The 20,449-nt window shown below is 46.0% G+C and overlaps 1 protein-coding gene across 9 annotated transcripts in view; it reads right to left on the bottom strand.

The window, feature by feature from the left end:
• The window catches only part of XPO7 (exportin 7), a 687,768-nt gene that overhangs the window by 131,183 nt on the left and 536,136 nt on the right, over positions 1–20,449 (bottom strand). For all 9 annotated transcript variants that reach the window (XM_086943668.1, XM_086943671.1, XM_086943674.1 and 6 more), the window contains 2 exons: positions 17,487–17,594; positions 16,745–16,827 (listed from right to left, as the gene is read on the bottom strand). In XM_086943668.1, the coding sequence (XP_086799794.1) occupies positions 16,745–16,827; positions 17,487–17,594 (191 nt within the window). The remainder of the gene's footprint in view (positions 1–16,744; positions 16,828–17,486; positions 17,595–20,449) is intronic.

Raw genomic sequence — 20,449 nt, 5'->3', positions numbered from 1 at the left:
AGGCCATCATCGAGTGTGGCCCTGCTGTCCTGTTTTGTTCCTATCTCCACATCCACCTAACAAGTGAGAACTTTCAAAGCAAGCGATTTGCCAGACAAAACACATTGGCACCAGAGTCCCACAGCCCGACTCTTAGCCTACTGACGGTGCAACATTTCCCCAGAGAGCGTCAAGTACCCAAGCACCACTCCCCCTTCCTTGTTGGGTTCCACCTGACTTGTCCCTAAGTCCGTACTTGCAGCATTTTTCTGTTACAGGTTTGTTCCAAGGACTTCGGCTGCATCATTTGAGGCTACCATTGCAACCAACACCTCTGCAGCTGGACACATCAGGGCACGTAAACCAAAACTGCTGATGGTACTAAGGACCTTGGCCCCTTCTTACCTTAAGTCCAGATGAAACAACGCTGTAACTAGATTGCTGGTATCCCTATGCAGTGTATGTTTCTCCTTTAGGATAGCATTACCACATTTGAGGCTCATGCCTCAAATCTGACAGCTATATTTTCTGCTTCCTAAAATTGCTCACTCGAAAAGCACTTAATTTCATGAACCTTGGTGTCTAAATTAATTTTTAAAATCTATGTTTTTTCTCTAAATTGGTGTTGGATTTCTTTATTGAGTGTGTCTCATTTACAGACTCTGTGTGTGCAACAAGTGTCTAAGTGCCCTCTGATAAGCCTAAGGCTGCACTACCAGAAATAGAGCACCTTGGGGATTGTTAAAGCAAGCCCCTGTACACTAGTAAGGGACAACTGCACTCACTACACAGTGAACCTCATTTTGATACACTATGAAGAGAGCAAGCTTCATACAGAGGATACTAAGCCAACTACAGCATCACAATGATCTGCTCATGGAGAGTTGGACTCATCATTGAGGAAGAAAACCAATGCAAGAGGCTTGTAAGGGAAACATTCCTTGGACCTCATGCCTGTTGCCTGCATTGGAGAGAGAAAGTGTGTGACTAGGTCCCCTAAGTCCTGGAGCCTTTTTAGGTCTCACCTAGAGCGCAGCGCGCATGCGCTGCTCTAGTAGAGGGCTCTTGGAATCACTTCAGACTTCCAAGAGACTTCTCGTGTGGGTGTGCCTCCTTCCACACATCTCATTGGCCTTTGTGTGTGGCTTCCAATAATTGAAAGCATGCAAATGGCCAAAGACAGGTGCATGTCCTGCCTCTCCTCAAAACTTTTACTCCTTTGGCCTAGGGGTCTCGGGAGCGCTCAGGGTGCCATCTGTTCTAGGTCAGGTTTCTAATTAGCTTTTACTTTCGCATGCAGCGACGGGCACAATGGCAGCTGCATTCACAGCTCGCGCACGCACCACTCCAGTCTGCTGATTTGAAGAAACAAAGAGCACACGGAAAAACGCTGAGCTTTTGTATTCACTCCCTCGGTGGAAGATAAAATACCCCCACCCTCATGAATGCCTTACACATTTACCTCTCTGAATAAACCAAAATCGCTGTTTAAGACAAACCTAAAAATCACCTCTCTCCCCTAAAGAATTTGCTGCGGCTCGAAGCGTCAACCCGGCTGCCAAATATTTATAAACAGTGAAGCTCGCAAGCTGGTGCCTCAGCTCGGGCACGCGCCTTCCTTGCAGCGCAGGGCACGGCTGAAGGGCTCCGAGCGATTACGTAATCCCAGCAGTACGAGCCTACATGCGCGGCCTGCAGCTTGGTTTCGGTATCTTATGTTTTCGTAGCTGGCACAGTGGCGGAGCGTCTCTTAGGAGGGGCAGGGACGACATTCGACAAACATGTGCTTCTGAGGTCTGGTTGGGCATCAAAAGACGCCCAGTCAGAATCAAATGTGTGTGTAATTTGGGGAAATTTACAGTGCTGTCGAAAGCCAGGATGATTAGACACCGGAACAAATTGCGTCACATGCAGGATTTGTTCTTGTGAAATGCTGTTTGGTAGTGTGGCGTGATGAGACTGCGGAGACTGTTGAGTTTCAGACAGGTGACAGTTTTCTAATGTCCGTCCATGACTACCTACTCCAGTCCATGTTTTTTTCTTTTGCCTTCTGGGACCTGCAGTACCTATTGTATACAAATAAAGAAAATTACAAGTTGCAGAATGCAAAGAAAAAAGCTGAAATAGAGCGGCTAGGCATGGATGGGCACTGGGAAACGTGGAAGAGCTGACTATTTTCTGAAAAAACTGTTGACTACTGTCATATGGTATCTTTAGTAAGCCTGCTATTTGATAGTAATAAAAATTGTTTATGACGCGCAGGTAGTTATGTATGGCACTACAAAATTGTTTTTCCATTGCACTTACATCACCAAGGGAGTTGCTCGCTTTGCGGGTGCTCACCTGACTTGCCTTGGTCCCCCGGGAACCCCAGCAAAGAGGTGGTGACATGGCAGAAGACCCGTCTCACTTGCTTTTCCCTGCCTCACTATTTGCTGTCATTCAGATGTCTTAGTGAAAAGCATTCCCGTTATTCAGTCACCCGTGTCTACAATTCTATATTTTATGTACGACTCTCTCAGAGTACAAACAATGTGAATGTCGTATTCTAAATCCGGTTATTCACTGTTACACTGTAGGAGCAGTTCGAAACAAAACGTGTTTGCCTCGCTTTCTCATTTTTATAAATGCATTCCAAGCTGTGCTTGGCTTATTTACTGCTATGATGTGGCAGCAGCAGTGTTGGTATGTGATAAAGTCATTCCAAAGCTGCGCTAACAGAGCTCTTTTAGGGCCCTTTGCTTCAATGAACAACAGATAGCACTGGCACACTTCTCCAGCTATCATCCCTCCCAAATAATAATGCTGGAAAAAAAATCCTGGTTTAAATTTGGGTGCGTGAAGTCTTATGTGGTTGAAGCAGCACAGTCCTTCGATCCCACAGTTGAATGGGGGTGGAGGTCATAAAGGGTATTGAGTCCTGGGTATCCTCTGCAAGTTACTTACTCTCAGCATCTTTCAGTGTTGTCTTCTTCAAAGTTTTGTAGAAATCTGGGGCTTGAACTGCAGGCTGCGGAGTTTACTGCAATGGATGCTAAAGTGGCATCTCTCAGGTCCTATTGAGTGTCACACAAATGTCTTCTGAGATATTATTTTTTTCTGGCTCACATTTTTCCCTTCCATTGAATTTTTAGAATAAAGATATTCCTGGTGTTGGTAACAAATCCTCGGGCATAACGATGCCTTTGCTATCCATCACGGTGAAGGGAGAGGGATGGCAAGGCATCGATCCATATTTGCTTCTCGGATGTCATGATCATGGTCACATGTTAGGTGTGACCCTTGATCTTAGCGCTGTCCTGCAGTCTTTATCTGCTTAGGAGGAAGAATGGAAGGCTATCCGTCAGTGCTAAATAAATAAATAAATAAATGAACATGTCTACAAGTTGTATAGTTATCTGTGAGCACTGAACTTATTTCTCTTGTGGACCTTCCCCCCTCCCCCACATACCTTTTAATAGTGTCTGTTGCCAAGTATGCCCTGATTTTAAATAAAAAACAGAGCTTTGGACTATACAATTTCCAGCTGAAAGGCAATATTTCTCTCCATGTGTTCCCATACCTGGCGTGTCACGCAGTTTGGTCCTTACTTTCCCTCCTTTTTAAAGAATAGTAGATGTTCAACACCCAGGCTAATGTACTGCATAGCTAAATACATATAAGGTTCCAAAGGCGAGACCGATTGCATTGCAAATGCTTGTTGGTTTGTGTAAGGGCCAAGATCACCTGGTGTCCTCAGTAGCTCCAAATATTTCCTCTCTCCCACTTCAAATTGCCAGTACTAGTAGCAGGCATACAGAAAAAGGGTTTAAAAGCATGCATCTGCAGGTTCACATGCACAGCCAGTCATCCTAATTGTACTGCAGACCGGAACGGGGCCAGGTAAGCAACCAAACTTCATCAACAGGGGAATTCTTTGAGATCTGAGGTAAAGCATCTCTCTCCCACCTTTAGAGGTGCAATTAAATAGTAGTCGCAGAAGCCTTTTAACTCTGGGGTACTGTTTATCACCATTCAGTCTAGTAGTCTTTAAACCTCTTATTAGCTTTCATCAGCACTGCTTAAGGACTTGACTGCCATGAAAGAGGAGGGGTTGTAATTTTCCTGGGACATAAGCCTTGTGATTAATTGAAAACACTGAAATTAAGAAACTCTGTCACATTTAAAGGAAAAACGTTCTTGTTCTACAGTCACAGAGAAGGACTATTGTTCAAAGGTCCTGCCTACTGTCACATTTTGAACATTCCACCTCTGCATTTTCTCTGTTACAACTACTCCATCTTTGCAGTGCCCCATCACCTGCGACCATTGCGCTTGCAACCATTTTTGGATCATATGGATTCCTGTATGTGGCATTATCAGTATACATGATGACCTTTTTCATCAATTTCATTATTGTTCTCACTGTTACAGATTTTTCTTCTGGTAGAGGTGAGCTTACTCTGTTAATGCCAGGACTCTATTTTGCACAGGGAGGTCCTAAAGTACAGTTTCAGTCCTCCTAGGCCTACAGGTTCCAGCCAGATATCAAACAGGGGTAAAACATGGATGTAGAGTTGGAAATTCCAGTTCCCAGCACATTCCACACACATCTTATGGGACTTCAGGAACTGGATATTTCTCTAGTTCAGCTCATAATCAGATTCCAGGTCTTTGTCCCCCTTAATGGGCCAAGTGAATTACTTTGCTCTCCAGCAGAGGGAATATAGGCCTCCACACATAAAAAGAGCAATTATCAGTGAATAATCAATTTATTTCCTTGGAGACGAAAGGGGTGTGGGGGAAATCTACATGAGTCACACAGCACCTGGTCCAGGCGCCCTAGAACAACAAGCATTTGCAATGCAATAGGTCGCGCATTAATTAAGTTTGAGCTAATGGCATTGCGAAATATTGCAACACCAATTGCAACAAAAGTCTATAAATTGTAGGCCAAAAAAATGTGTATTTATTTTTGTAGCAATGGTGGCATCATGTGCTTTAGATGAATATGTTTAAAAGTAAAGTGTGCCATACTGCGATTGATACAATAGTTAATTGTGGAAGCGTTAACAACTGATGTGTGCACTGATGGCTGGTGGTGCGTGTGCCTGTAGAAATGGTGCACTGACGGCTGGTGGTGTGTGCCTGGTGAAAGCGTGCACTGACGGCTGGTGGCGTGTGCCTGGTGGAAGCGTGCACTGACGGCTGGTGGTGTGTGTATGTGTGCTTTGTGAAAGCGTGCACTGATGGCTGGTGGTGTGTGCCTGGTGGAAGCATGCACTGACGGCTGGTGGTGTTTGTGCCCGGTGAAAGCGTGCACTGATTGCTGGTGGTCTTTGTGCCCGGTGAAAGTGTGCACTGACGGCTGATGGTGTGTGTGCCTGGTGAAAGCATGCACTGGTGTGTGTGTGTGTGTGTGTGTGTGGTGGAAGCGTGCACAGACAGCTGGTGGTGTTTGTGCCCTGTGAAAGCGTGCACCGACGGCTGGTGGTGTGCGTGTCTGGAAGCGTGCACTGAAGGCTGGTGGTGTGTGTCTGGTGGAAAAGTGTGCACCGACATATTTAAAAGTAAAGTGTGCCATACTGCGATTGCTACAATAGTTAATTGTGGATGTGTCAACAATTGATGCGTGCACTGATGGCTGGTGGTTTGTGTGCCTGTAGAAATTGTGCACTGATGGCTGGTGGTGTGTGTGCCTGGTGGAAGTGCACACTGCCAGCTGGTGGTGTGTGTGCCTGGTGGGAGATCTAAAAAAGAGCCAACAGGACCACTGGGGAAAGTTTCTAGGAGGAATACAAGCATAGCGCCTCGTCAGGACTTTGAAGCGCTATATGGAAGCAATTGCAATATGTAACACTAAGAAGGCATATAGAAAATGTTAAATGTCGTATACTTGTAAAGCGCACAGCTGCCCCAGCAAAGGGGCGGCCCGGCGCTGTATACCTCTGGGGAACCCATCCTGGCTTTCCCTGTGAGATGGTCCCTCCGGGGCATCTCCAAGGTGAAGACAAGCATCCCCGGCGCTGATGGGGCCGTTAGTATAGATTAAGCAAGCTATTGCCCAGAGTTGCTGAGTGGGACCCATGGTTAGAGTAGGCACCGAGGCGAGAATTATCGAGTCCGCTGACCATGGCCCAAGACCCTGCTGCGTCGGGAATCAAACCCTGGTCCCGGGCCGACCTCTGCTTCCGGGTCTGCCGCCTCTAAGCAGTGAGCCACACCACTCCACAACCCTTTTTCCTACAACTCTCTCCCCTTGGACCTGCCCTCAGCGGTGTACGTAAAGATGCTAACGAGTGAAACGTGGACCCGGGACATGTGCAAAAGATGACAGCATGGGCAGTGATCACAATGTGCGGTGGGTACACGACATGGAAGCTGAACTTCCGGTTATCTAAATCCCGTACGTGGGTAGCTCACTTGTTTTCTCTTGGCTTTCTGGGATGTGTAATAGGAGGAGGAGGAGGGGGTTCCAATGGGAAGAGGTTCTGAGCAGTCCGTAGCAAAGGTGCAGGGCAGACAGAATGGGTCAGAGTAGCAAGAAGTGACCACGAGGGGGAAGGTGCAATGGGTTAAAGTCAAAGGAGACACTCACAAGGCGAAATGGCGAGAGCCATCAGAAAATGGATAGTAGGGAGCAGAAACTGGCGTTAATGAGTACAAAGGTTGGGGGCGGGGGGGTGGTTTACAGTGTAGGAACACGTGTGACACAGAGAAAGTGTGACAGTAGGGGTGGAAGACAACAGTCGACTAAAAATAGTGAAAGTAAGGGGAAAAAGTTGATGGGAGAACAAGAGGTAGAAGGAGGATCTGAAGGTACTGATGACATTTGGAGGAAGTGAAACAATAGCGTGACGAAAGAAGTAACTACGGGTGACCCCTCTTAAGTCCCAATTTTAGTGAATTGTTACAGCTGAGGCACACATTACAGCACGTAGAGCCCTCACGGTTCATTTAGCACGACAGTTACACTGCCTAGACATAGCCTGCCTTGTCCACACCATCATACCGAAACCCCCCACGTTCCAGCTCGCGAACCCAAGGGCCAGAAACAACAGCATCACCCTGGCCTGCGTGATGCAACCAAGATGCAATAAGGACAGCACAACAAGCCTCCAGCTGTGCCAGCGAGCAGCAGCTACCATGCATGATCAGTTCAAACTGTGGGGCATTTTGTTTTTCCCACCGGTTCTCTGCCAACACAAGGTTAACGCTTTTTCCATGCCTCGGTTTTGAAATGTTTCCACGCAGTTTTCTAGGCGCGCGCGCTGCTTTGGGAGAAATCGGAGACACTGGCATCTCTGAATGTGGCAGTGCACCGCTGATCTTGGCTGCCTCTGCATGTCCTGCGGGGTCGCCTGCCCGAGGGATGCTGGCACTGCTGAGGGGAGGACGCTAGCCCTGCACCACTCCGGATCCGTTAGAGGCTCCAGGCCGGGACTCTGAGGAGGCAGCAGTAAACTAAAGGCTCGAGGTCCTTACCTTTTCTGTTCCTGTCCATCGACAGCGCGCCGTGGCAGCCAGCGCCTAAGACCAGCGTCCCTCGGGTCAGAGCGAGTCCAGACTCCGCCGGTGGAAGCCGCAGGAGGAGGCTCGGGCCCGTGTCCGCCGGCAGCATCTCAAACAAGTAAAATAAGTCTAACTTCACTACGCAGCACCTTCTCTGTGGCACAACCCGTGGGTTAAGAGCCACCTGGCCTCTACCGCGTCACGTCACATTGCCAACCTCCCCGGTTCTGTGCATTGCCTCTGGTTCGCTGCTGACCCGGGACCACGCCCACGCAGTCTCATCTCCCCGGATTCCTGTGCGCGCTCTTAGTAGCCGTGGTGGTCGCTGTGAGTGCGACAGACTCCCTCCCGCCCATGGAAAGAAGCTGCCCGAGGAGATTACTTGCCGAGAGAGGCTGCCAAGTGACACCTGGGCAACGCCGAGGTCTTCGCTACTTCCACAGCCCGAGTGAGTGGGTGGCCGGCCTGTAGCTGAAGCCTTGAGCACGAGTTTGGGTCTGTGGGGCGGGTCCTTCCTGGTGTCAGACCCAGTAGTAATGCCTGCGCGTGCCCATCTCCTGTCTCCCTTGCAAGCCCTTGCAAACATAGTTGACGACTATAGGCCTCGCTGTATCGCCAGGTGCGAGACTTAAAAAGGGAGGGGCCAGACCTCAGGAGAAAACACAGTAGGGGCTAGCCTATAAAGTTTTGGTGGAAAGGGATCAGTCATTGATCCCTGGGGATGGAGCCGAGGCCTTCAGAGTTGCTTTTTCTAGAGAAAACTTGAAGTCGCTATGTTAGATTGTCCAGGAATACTGTACAGGAGGGTTGGGACAGGAATGGAGAGATGTGGTATCAACCGATTGGCCAGGGGTGCCTAGTCAATAAACCTTGCCACCCCCACTTAAAAACCCCACATAAGGGAAAGAATGGTAGGAAGACCCCGGACCAGGGACGCGACGACGGCGGAAAGGATGCCCAGCTGGAAAGAGAGTTCACATGATGCCCTGCAAAGATGGACTAAGGACTTTGACCCTAGCTGACCCCCATGGCTGACAGAGAAGTTTGTAATTGGTCTGAACTGTAATGCTTATTTAAAAATGTTTTAGTGAGAGTCTTAATGATGACCTCCTCAATGGTTATACTTGTGATTGCATTTAAATGTAATTACTGTTCCTATTGGTTTTAATTGTGATGTGATACGGTGAAATATACTAATCCAATGACACCTGAGAAAGCCAGCAGACCTGCCTTAAGTCTAAAGACACCCCTTTATAATGTGATGTTGCATCTGGTATAGGTGGGGAGCATTGTGATTATGGGGTTCAGGACCCACTGGAGTGAAAATTGACATGAGGTTGTCACTAAAGGTATTTTCCATCTACAGGATCTATTTGTAATTTAATGTGTAGTATTTAGTAGTGTGTGTCTAATAAATTAACTTTTCCTTGTTGAAAGAAAAAGCACTAACTTAGCAAAAATGTATTAAATGTTGCTGCTGCCCCCACTTTTTGCCCGTTTTGGTTTCAATTGTAGTGCACAGTGTCCCTGCCAACCAGATCCCCTGTGCCAGTGCTTCTTCCTTAAAAAACAATCCTCAATTGGTACTTCTACCCCTGTATGTTCCTAGTAAATGGTACCCTGGGTACCTAGGGCCTGGGAGCTGAAGAGGGTCTCCTGGGACCCCCTCACTGGGACCATGCCACTGCCCTTGCAGCTTGCATACCTCTGTGAGGGAGATAACAACAAAGTCGACATGGCACATTGCCTGGGTGCCATGCCAATCAGCACTGCCTGAAGGCATACGTAAGTCACCACTCAGCAAGACCTATCAGCCCTAAGGCAGGGTGCTCTATACCACAGGTGAGGGGATAGCTGCAGGAGCAGCTATGCCCCTACAAAATTGGGGTCCATTCCTTAATATTGTAATGGCTAGGGAAGCCACAGAGAATACATGGGCTGGAAACTCAACATCTTGATTTCCACAGCACCAGGATGGCTTCACTAAACACAGGAGTGTTTAGTACCAAACTACTGCTTTCAATAAATCCACACTGATGCCAGTGTGGGATTCATTGTACCATGTACCCAGAGGTCACCTCAGAGATGCCCCCTGTAAACCTACCGACCCTGGTGGGATTTCTGACTGGCTGTAAGCAGCCTGCCACCACCAGACCTGTTTCCTGGAGCCCTGAGAAGGGGGCCTCTGCATGTCCTGAGCGGAGGTGTCACACCTTCTCACCCAGGATGGACCAGTGCTCGAAAAGGGAAGCTACCAAGGCCTGCTGCCTTTGTAATGTGCCCACCAGCCTCTGCTGCTAGTAGCAGATGGCAGCACCTGGTTTACACCCCCACTTTGGGTGAGAAAACCAGTGGGAAAAACTCAGGTGGGGGAGGCAAGGTGAAGCACATCTTTCAGTCCCTGCCAACGTGAAAGTGGGGAGACCCCTCCAATCAGGGCTAGGTATATGCCCCCTCCCACAGGAGGGTGGCATAATAGAGGGTGTAGAAACCCAAGGCAAGGTGCCCTACCTACTACTCTCCTGAAACAACTCCTAAATGTAATATTTAGGTGGCTCCCCTAGAACTAGAAACAAGATCTGCGATGACCTAAGAAGAAAAAAGACAACCCTTCAGAGAAGACTGATGATGCCGATTGCCTTGGCCCTAAGCCCTACAGGCCTGTCTCCAACTTCAGCTAACAGGTGACCAGTCTTGTAGCCAGGGACCTCTGAAAACCCTGGAAAGACTGCGGCCTTCGAAAAAGACTCCAATCTCCAGTGGACCTGTCCAAGAAGAAACAAGCTCCAAAGACCCCGGATCCAGACAGATCTGAGTCTCCTGCCCACTCTGCATTTAACGCCCATGGCCCGAGTCTGAGGGGCTTACCTGTGCAGTGAAGTCACTCCTGCGATCCTGACCTCGTGTCCAGCATTGGTTAACCTCTCCTGATCTCCACGACAGCGCCTGAAGTGTGAATCCAGAGGCTCCAGCGACTGGCTCTGGTAAGAAGACTCGGACGTTGAAAGACACCCCTGCACCAGAAGCCCTGGGGCCTTGGTGAGCTGAGCAGACAGTGACCCTATGGGCCCCTACATTTCGTAACTCTACTGTATTCGTTCTTCCTCCTGCAACCTCCGGTGCCATGCCTGCAGCCTCTTTACCGAAAGAAGAATTCCCATTGAAAAGCATTGGGCGGCCGACATTGAAATTGCGCCGGGCTGCCCCTGTGCTGCTGGTAGTGTATGTTTGGTGCTGCTTTGGGGCCTCCTGTGCTTAACCAAACCCCCAAAGCTTGGCCTTTGCAACCAATCATCTTACTTGCTAGCAGTGTAACTTCAGGCTCCATTGGAAAGCATTGGGACTAACTCCGATTTTGACCTCAGCACCCGGCCGCCCTTGTGCAGCTGGTGGTGCAGTTTTGGTACTCCCCTAACCCCTGGCCCTTGCTGACTTTTCGGTCTGAAGGCTGGATTTGTAACTGGTTTAGTTACTTGGTTAATGGCGATATTGTTTTCCCCGTAGGATAACATTGAACTGCTCTGAAAGGTTTTCAAGTGTCGATTTCTCAAAGTGAAAAGTATTTTTATTTAAAAACGTACTTACCTTATTATGAAGATCTTGGCCTTAAAATAAATTAAAAAGTATAATTTGCTAAAATTGGTGTGGATTGCCTTTTTGAGTCATGTGTTTATTATTGATCACTGTTGTGCAATAAATGTTTTACACCTCTGTGTTAGGCCTAAGGCTGCTTATCCACACTACCACTAATAGAGCACTTTGGGTTTTACACTGATCCCTGTACACTTTTGGGGAACCCTTGGACTCTGTACACAGTATTACCACCTAATGGCAATATCATAAACAGAGCCAGCTTCCTACAGTAACCATTTTGTTTTGTAGAATGAATCATTTTATGGATTCACATGCTGTGCATCTGATTACGTAACGTTTTTGGTTCCCTGGGAAGGATGAGTTGCAAATAGGGTGAATTGGAAAACAGGTGTTGCAGTACTCTCTATTCTGTCTGTGCTTTCTTGTTCAGAAGGATGTCCACACAGTAGTGTTTTGCATAGGTGTGTGGAGAAGCCAAGCTTGCAGCCATGCAGATGTCGGCCAGCGGTACCTTAACCAGGAAGAAGGGTGTAACCATAGCATTCCTGGCAGAGTGCGCTCTAGGACATGTGGGCAAGGTCTGTTCCACCCTTGCATAATATATTTAGATAGTCTCCACTATCCATCACGCAATTGTCCCTATGGTTACTGGTTTACCACTGTTAGCCCTAGCGAAGGAAATGAAGAGCTGTTTCCCCTTCCAGATTGCTTTCGTCTGTTTTAGGTGTACAGGAGTACTCTCTGCATGTCCAAGGTTTGCCCTCCCTGCCCGAGTCTTTGGGTCCTGAAAGAAGGCTGGCAGTTGGGTACTCCTGTTGACATAGAAAGGTGATACCTCTTTTGGTAGAAAATGTGGACTAGTGGACAACTTTGTCCCCGTGTATTTGAAGGCATGGCTCTCGGATTGTCCGTGCTTGCAGTTCGCTAACCCAGAGTAATGACATGATGATAATCAAGAACGGTGCTTTCAAGGTTAAGAACTTCAATATTGTCATATGAATTGGTTCAAATGGTTCTGCCATGAGGTGCGCGAGTACTGTATTCAGAGTCCATGTGGGTGTTGGTGCTGTACTTGGCGGTACCACTCTCTTTGATCCTTCCAGAAATCTTTTAATTACTGGCAGTGTGAAGAGGCTGTTCCCCTGGTATAAGCGACTATGGTGGTAAGGTGTACAGTTAGTGATGCGTCGGTCAGGCCGCAGTTGTGTACGTGGGTAAGGTACGTTAGCACTGTTCTGTCCTTATTTCTGCTCTTCCTTGGTCTCTACATTAGTGGATGTATCTGGTTCACTTGGCTGTGTAGCACTTTCTAGTGGTCAGTTTTCTTGCCTTCCTCAATTTCCACTGTCCTGAGGAGAGCAGGTGAAAGTGCCAAACCTCTAGGTATTCCGGAACACCGGCCCTAGGTTGAGTTTGGATGGTCTGGGTGACACACGTTTCCGTTCTACATGGTAAACAGGTCCTGAGTTGAAATGATTGGCATGACTTGTCCCTTGGACAACCCCAATAGATTTGAGTACCATGTTTGTCTGGCCCATTGTGGGGCAATAAGTATGAGTAACGTCCTGGTTGTCTGCCTTTGTTTAAAATTCTTGGGATCAGAGGAATCAGTGGAAAGGTGTAGGCAAATCTCCCTGACCAGTTTATCTACAGGGCATTCTCCTCAGACTGATGGTGTGGAAACCTCGACGAAGTTTTGGCATTTTACGTTTTCCGGTGTTGAGAACAGGTTTATGATTAATGTTCCCCGATGTTTGAACATTCTGTCCAGCACTTCCTGTTCCATCTCCCATTTGTGGTTGGTGTTCTTGAGGCTGCTCGGTCTGTCCACTTCTGAGTTCTGCTTTTTGTGATGGTAGATTGTTACCAGGATCACGTTCCGTTGAATCGCCGACTTCCATATTTCCTGCGTTAGCCTTGACAGTGTGAACAGCTTTGTTCCTCCCTGCTTGTTGAGGTAAAACATAGTCTATGTATTGTCCCTTCTGTATAAGCACTGTTCCGCCCTCTCACATGTGCCTCAAACGCCTTCAGCACTAAGAAGACAGTCTTTAGTTCCATGTATTTTATGTGCTTCATGTCTTACCCTGGCCTCCAGAGACCTCTGATCTTCAAATTCCTAATGGGCGCTCCCCAGCCTTTGTAGAACACATTTGTTGTTATCGTCACCGGGGATTGGTAGCTTGAAAGCTCTCCCTATATTCATGTTTGGCGGGTTCCAACATTCTATCTCCTTCTGAATTCTTGATGTGACAACCATTAGACCATTTCAGCTCCCCGCGGCTTGTGACCATCTGTTGCAGATCCATTTCTGTATGGGTCGCATGTGTATTCTTTGATGTGGTATGAGGGGGATGCACAAAGCCATCATGTCCATCAGTTTCATAACAGTCCTCACTGTCAGAGACTAACCCTTCTAGTAGAGGAGAACTTGCATTGCTATTGCTGACGCTCTCTTGGGGACTGGGTATGCTTGCACTGTCCTCAAGTCCAATGTTGCCTCCAGGAACACCTTCATTCTCTCTCGGAGTGGTAACAATGTCACGTGTTTTATGGTAAACCCTAGATTCTAGATCATTTTGATGACTTTCTGCATGACACTGTGCCATTTTTGTTTCATGTTTCACTTTACCAGCCAGTTGTCCAGTTATGGGTAGACATACATACCCTTTCTCCTAGGTATGCGGCCACATCAGATCGGAATTTTGTGATCACCCTGGTGCGGATTTCCATGAAAGGGATTGATTGCCGGGTGTTGCCACTGCTGTTGAGTAGGTTGATGCGTGGCCTGCTGGTTGAAACCCTGTTGTTGGTGGTGTTGCTAGGTTGTTGAGAACCCCAATCTTCCTGCTGGCCTTATGTTGAGGCCTCCTTCCCTCCTGATAGATCCTCTGAACTGTAAGGTCCACACAGCTTAGCCATTTTGTTGTCTTTGATTTGTTGGAGTGCCTCATCCACAAAGGGTCCAAAAAGAGCCTCCCCTGTAAACAGCATGTTTAGCTCTGACGATTGTATCTCAGGCCTTTGAATTCGTAAATCCTGAGCCATGTGGGACTACTCAATGTGGTGCCCGTGAGGAGCTGTCTGCTTGCGGTAGCCGCTGCATCCAGCACAGATTTTAGGCAGGAGTTGACAATATTCTTGACTGTGTTTGCTCTTTTTTGGAACTCCTCAGGGAACTCCTCTGGGAGGTGTTGCATCAGTCATTCCATTTCCTCACATTGCTGGTGGCCATAACTGTTAAGGAGAGCGTTGGAGTTTGCAATTCACCATTGCATCGCTGCCGCCCTTTCCATCTTCCTACCCATCCAGTCCATTCTCTTGCTTTCTTTCTCTGGGGGTGGGCCTGTGGATGTGGGTGCATCATCACTCTTTCTGCTGTGGCCTATATGATGGAGTCTGCCAGTACGCTTCCTGTGATGTACTGAGGATCTTGTGTAGAATGTTTATATTTCTTCTCCATTTGTGGAGTAATCGCCCTGGCAAGATTACTCTCTTTCCTTCTCCAGCTTGCCCCGTATGTGGCTGCAGCCCTCTTTATTAGTTCACTGTATCCACAGACAGGTCATATGGGAGCAAGGGGAGAGGAGGGGGGGGGGGGGGGGGTTCTTGGGCTTGAGTTGCGATCCTACTGCTCATCGTCGAACCAGTTCTGCCTCTTTCCCACCTACCAGCTCCTCCTCGTAATCAAATAAGTGTCCTCCTGTACGTCCTCATGTGGTTCCGGTGTCGACGGACCTCAATGTCAGCAAATCTTCTCCCAGACCCCTCAACTATGAGGGTTTTGTTGGGACCCGAAAGGTCTTGAAGGAGTCATCAATCTCCTTTTTCCGTTGCTGGAACGCTGTCATTTCAGGCTTGAGTCAGTGTCTTTTCCTTTCAACCTCGAGAGAGGGCTTGGCGGAGGTCTTCGAGGAGGGCTTTCCCTTCAAAAGCTATTAGCTCTGTGCACTTTGCCTCTAGCCCTTTCCTTCAGTACCTCCTTTGACCCAGTCAGCATCGAGGCTTTGGTCGGCACCCATGCGGCTCTGGGTTTTTATGCCAACCTTTGGTCATCTAATTGTTCGACGTAGACTTCTGGGTCTTTGGGGCTTTTGTTACCTTCCTCTTTTCTGCGTTCCTCACAGCTTCTGTTTTTTTTACATCAACAATGCTCCCTTCAGCATCTGACTCTCCTCCCTGCGCCAGCTTGTTTTCTTTGGCGTTTTCTTCATCAGTGATGGAGAGACCCAGGCGATTCCGAGATTCCTGTGATTTTTGAGTGCCAGCCATGGTTTATTGTGTGAATTGGTGATTCAGTCTGGCCTTGAGAGTATTCCCTAAGAATTCGGCACAGGCCTCGGAGTCTTCAGCACTGTGATCCGTCGGAAGACACAGGTTATAGCCTTGTGGTGGTAGTTTGGACAGAATTTTAAAAGGGGGTGTTCTCCATATCACTTATCTGTCTCTCTCCTCCAAATTCTCTGGCCAATGTCCTCCAGTTCCGGGGTCCCCCTTACTGAGGGGAGTTCACTTCCCAGGTTATGATGTTCTTTATGGTTTCCAGTGATTCTCTGTGCTTTTCAATGACCTTTTTCTTCTCCTCTCTGCAGATCTTTGTAGATTCTAAGGAGCACCTCCAATGTGCTTCTAGACAAACGGCAGATGATGGTCGATTATGCCTACACACATGAAAAAAGAAAGAAAAAACCAGAAGGCCAAAACATGATTCCTGACCAAACCACCAAATTGCGGAATAGATGCACGTCATGTGAATCCAGAAAAGGATTCATGCTGCAAAACCTAAAATTTGGATTACTGTCCAAATATTGTGATTGCATTTCCTCAGTCAACGCACCTTTGCCATATTGTTGGAATTCTATGAATACCCTAGACGATGATTTTATCCAGAAAAGAAGCCCTGTGAATTGCTAATGTGCATTGTTTATCTCTTTTCTGAAATATTTCTTGCACTTTTTGTTAAATGGGATATTAAAGTATGTGTCCTTGAACTCTACAGTTGCCATGTATACTCATTCCTTGAATTGCAGGCTAAACATTCGGCAGGTAGTCATTTTGACTTTATGTTTTGTTTAGGACCCTGAGTTTTATGATTGGTCTCAATGGTAGGCCCTACTTGGGAGCTAGGAAGTAAAAGGAGTACACCCCTTGGATGCAATTCCTTATTGGAACTTCCTCACTAGATTGTTTCTGTTGCAAGACCCTTGTCAAGCCTTTTCCTTGGATTCACTTTTGGTGGTTTTCCTTGAAGATTCATATAGTAACCAAGCTATGTTATGTTGAGAACTCACTTGTTTTAAGTTACCTCTATAAACTGGCTCCAGACTTTGGTCTCAACATTAAATAGAATTATCAGCAGTTGAGTTGTGTCTCAAGTTAGGTAGGCTGATTGTCTGGTTGACTCCAAACCACGGCAGTATAAGAGAAGCTACATGGACTGGGTTACCTAGCCACGGTCTGCCTGCAGGCCGCCAAGCCAGGCAGCAACACAAGGCACATCATGAGGTAGAAGGCTGCACTGAGTAGCTCCAAAACTCTGTCAGTACATAAAGTAGACCAACAAAGATGGCAAATGGATTTGTCTCCAAAACATGATTTTGTTACAGGGAACACTGAAAAATGTTTCCTATGAAGACTACACATAATAAAGAGTAATAAAGTCTATGTCTGGAATACCCACCATACATAGTGACCATTTTACTTGTCTCTCGGAAGAGAAGAATGCCATTAGGAGATGAAACATCAAACTGCAGCCGCTGAGACCTGGAAAGACAAATCAAGTGGTGAAAAATACAGTTTTAGCAAGAGGATGTGCTCTGTTTTGAATGACCTAATTACACTACTTGTATTGCAAGTAATTTGCGCTCTTTCTTCCACCAAAGTCTGTTGCCTTAGCAGCATTTATTAACCTGACTCCAAATACTTCCTTCCAACATAATCCATACAGCATTGGTGCAAGTGATGCAAGTTTTACTTTTATCTCTACCAGGCACTGAACCCTATCTATTTCATCCACAATAGTCACTTCACTATTTATGCAGCATGAAATGCAGATAGCTCCCACTCAACAGGGATCCCTGCAGTATTTGTTTCAAAATTGCCAACTTTCCTTTACATATAATGAATAAGAAGTCCCAACACTTGCTTCCAAAGCGTTTAATAGTATGTGTTTTGTGTGATTCAATCCTATGGCTACTGTTTCAAAGGGCTCACTGCAGCCTCAAGTGAAGTTATTAAAGACTTTGCAGTTTGAATCCATAATAATTTCTAAATGAATAGGAGCCTCTAGACTCCTTCGAAATGGCAACAGAGTGCCCCTCTAGTCAACATGTGCTTTCTTGGAGTATCTCCTTCAAGGTGGCAATAGAGTGCGCTCCACTAACCTTCGGTGCTTTCTTGCAGTTTATACTCCTCAATCTTACCTGTTGTGCACAAGCTCTGCCATGAGTTTGAGAACTGGGGTAGTGCAGGCTGGGTCATGGAACCACAGTTCAATTGCACGCTGCAAGATTGGCATGTAGGATGGATAGCTGCAGTAGAGTGCTAAGGATGAATGACTTAAACAGTTGAACATTACAAGACAGAATGCCTCTCATGCACTAGAACATGGAAGAGCAAAAATACATAAATCAAAAAAGCAGGCATGATCTCACATAAGACTATCATCTTTCTGCGCTGTCAGGTTGCATCTTTAAACTCTTGAAGTCAACAGTAAACATAAAATACAAATTTGTCTAGAACCACTGTCCAGAGGTCTAGTGGAAACAAACAATACATATTGGGGGTGATTCCAAATCGCATTTACAATAAAACCACCCACCTAATTTTGTATAATAGAACACGCTCATTTGAAAAGGATTTAATTCTCAGAAATCAGATAAGCTGATTGTGGGGTTTCAGACTGTGCCCCACTTTCCAGTCCAGTAGAGCATCATTGACCACCATGAAAGGCTGCTTAACTCCTTAACTAGATCAGCTTGAGCGTTACAGTAGCTATTAATTTTTATTTGTGCTGGTTTCACTGAACTTCTGTAAGAAGCACAGCATAAATAAACTGTGACAGCTTAGTACTGTGCCCCATACTATCTAAATACCAACGATTCAACTGAAGGTTTCGTATTGGGGGCTTTTCAAAGAATGAAAAAAAGACTAATCTCCCCAAGTGAGGCAAGGCAAAACTGGATTGTGGAAAAGCATTGCTTTCCTGACCACAGCTCTAAAGTAAGAAAACCATTTGGGAGCACAATAAAAAAAATACACAGCAAGTTGGATACTCAAGAAACAGACAATGACTGAAACTCCTTTAACAACAGATACTTGACCATGCCTCCAGTCTATGCTTGAACCTAATAACATTGAACATCTCTTAATTATGTAATTTGCAAGAAAAACACACCTGGGTTCAGATGTTCGTGCTACATACACCAGTTTCAATGCAGAACTACAGGAGGTTACCCATAGACCCATTTGAGACCGGGTATCACTATTTAGTATTATAACATACATCGTCTCAACAGGTACTATTAATTGACAATTATGTTAACCATGCTCAATAATTGCAAAAAGGAACAAGCAGTGACATAGCCAATAGGTCTCGCTTTTGGAACTTATAAGTATTTAGTTATGCAGCACAATATCCTTGGTGCAACAACATCAACGGTTGCATGGCTAAACACTTATAAGGTCCCAAAAGCGAGACCCATTGGCTATGCCAATGCTGGTCTCTCTGCTGCTCAAGATCAAAGTCTGTGAGAGGAAAAATAAGAGCTGGTCCCTAGAAATCAGAACTGGTGGCCCCCAGGTGATCAAATTAAGCAGTTATGAAGATAACAGTAAAAAGTCTTACCATGTTTATTGCTCTCGCTGAAAAAAATCAAAAATCCGGACTGGTTGAAAGTCTCCCTCATTGTTGACATGAAAATAAAACTATTTGACTATTTGAGTATGAGAAGCCTCTCAGATATAATGTAGAAAGAACAGAAGAGATTGAGGGCCACCATGACACCAGAAAGGATACAACGGTAGGGAGGTAGGTACATGTAACAAGGTTAGTTCCAGTAGGATCATGTACATGATGTTTACACTATTCACATTTACAATGAATGTCAAAAGGCAAATACCAGGACATGCCCAGAACCATACAATTGCTAAGTCAAGTGTCAAAGGTGGTAGTGGAACAAAGGCCACAAATCAGTCAAAAGTCCACATTACATCTGGAAACAGACCTTTTACAACGGCATATATCACATCATTTCAATATCAGTGAATGCACTCTGTAAAGTAGTGATATTTTGTAATTTGTTCAAGTAGGGGAGAACAGAAAAAAATATCAGATTTAGAAAAGTGAAGTTGCTTGTTTACTCCCTCAATGTGCACGCACTCCAAATGTTCAAAGTGACCTGCACATGAAGCATGGTTTGTGTTCTTTCAAATGCCTGATCTATAGAAAACATACTGCCCCAAAGAGAAAACCGGTGTGCAAATATATACGAACAGGTTTGTAACGTATGATTTAGCATAGCAAACATAAGCTGCCAAAAGTAAGACATACAAGTAAAGTTGTAAGTCTATTTCTTACAGATCAACTGTGCTAGGGAGAGGGAGCCACAATCTGAAAACATAATTTCAGTCAAAAAGAGCACCTAGAGGCCCACCCAATCGAGAAAACAGCGCTACACCAAGTATAAATAAAGTGACACAAAATAATCGATTCATAGCAAAAAGACTACAATGCAATCGGTCTTGCTTTTGCGACCTTATAATTATTTAGTCATAGCGCAGCTCTGTGCTGCAGTTCCAATGTAGATGGAGACGTGCCTTTTGTTGACAGAACATGACCCTCCAGTGTAAAACAAGCACAATGTTTTTTGTATTAAAACAACCCAAATAAACAACATGTAAAGACGCACACACTATATAATCTTTAATATAATCTTTATAAAACCAATCTTTTTTCTAACGCTTCGGGAAGAGAGTGTGCACATGCTTTGGAAACTTATTTGGTTATTTTTCTAAAGTGCGCACATGCTTGCCGAAGATAAACATGTTTTCACTCTACTTCAGCAATAGAAACAAATCTTTTTTTCAAATGCTTTGGGAAGCGTTTGCGCTTTAGAAAATAAATAAATAAGTTTCCAAGTGCGTGCACACGCATCACAAAACAATAGTGAGTTAGTGCAGCACCCACCTGCAGGCCTATCGATCTACTCTAAACGTGCTTCTGACCTGTGTAGTCAGCCATCTGGAACACGTTGTGATGGCGGACCAGGAGGAACCCGAATGGGTAATGGCCAAACAGAAGGATCGCTTAGTGAAGTCGCAGAGGGAGGGAATCAGCCACACAAAGGAGGGACAATTAAACGTGAAAGCCCACTAAAAAGCAAGC

Source organism: Lissotriton vulgaris, chromosome 11 (genome assembly GCF_964263255.1).
Source record: "Lissotriton vulgaris chromosome 11, aLisVul1.2, whole genome shotgun sequence".
In the NCBI taxonomy this organism is placed as follows: domain Eukaryota; kingdom Metazoa; phylum Chordata; class Amphibia; order Caudata; family Salamandridae; genus Lissotriton; species Lissotriton vulgaris.
The sequence above is the reverse complement of the archived record's forward strand: the minus strand, read 5'-3'. Positions and strand labels throughout refer to the sequence as shown.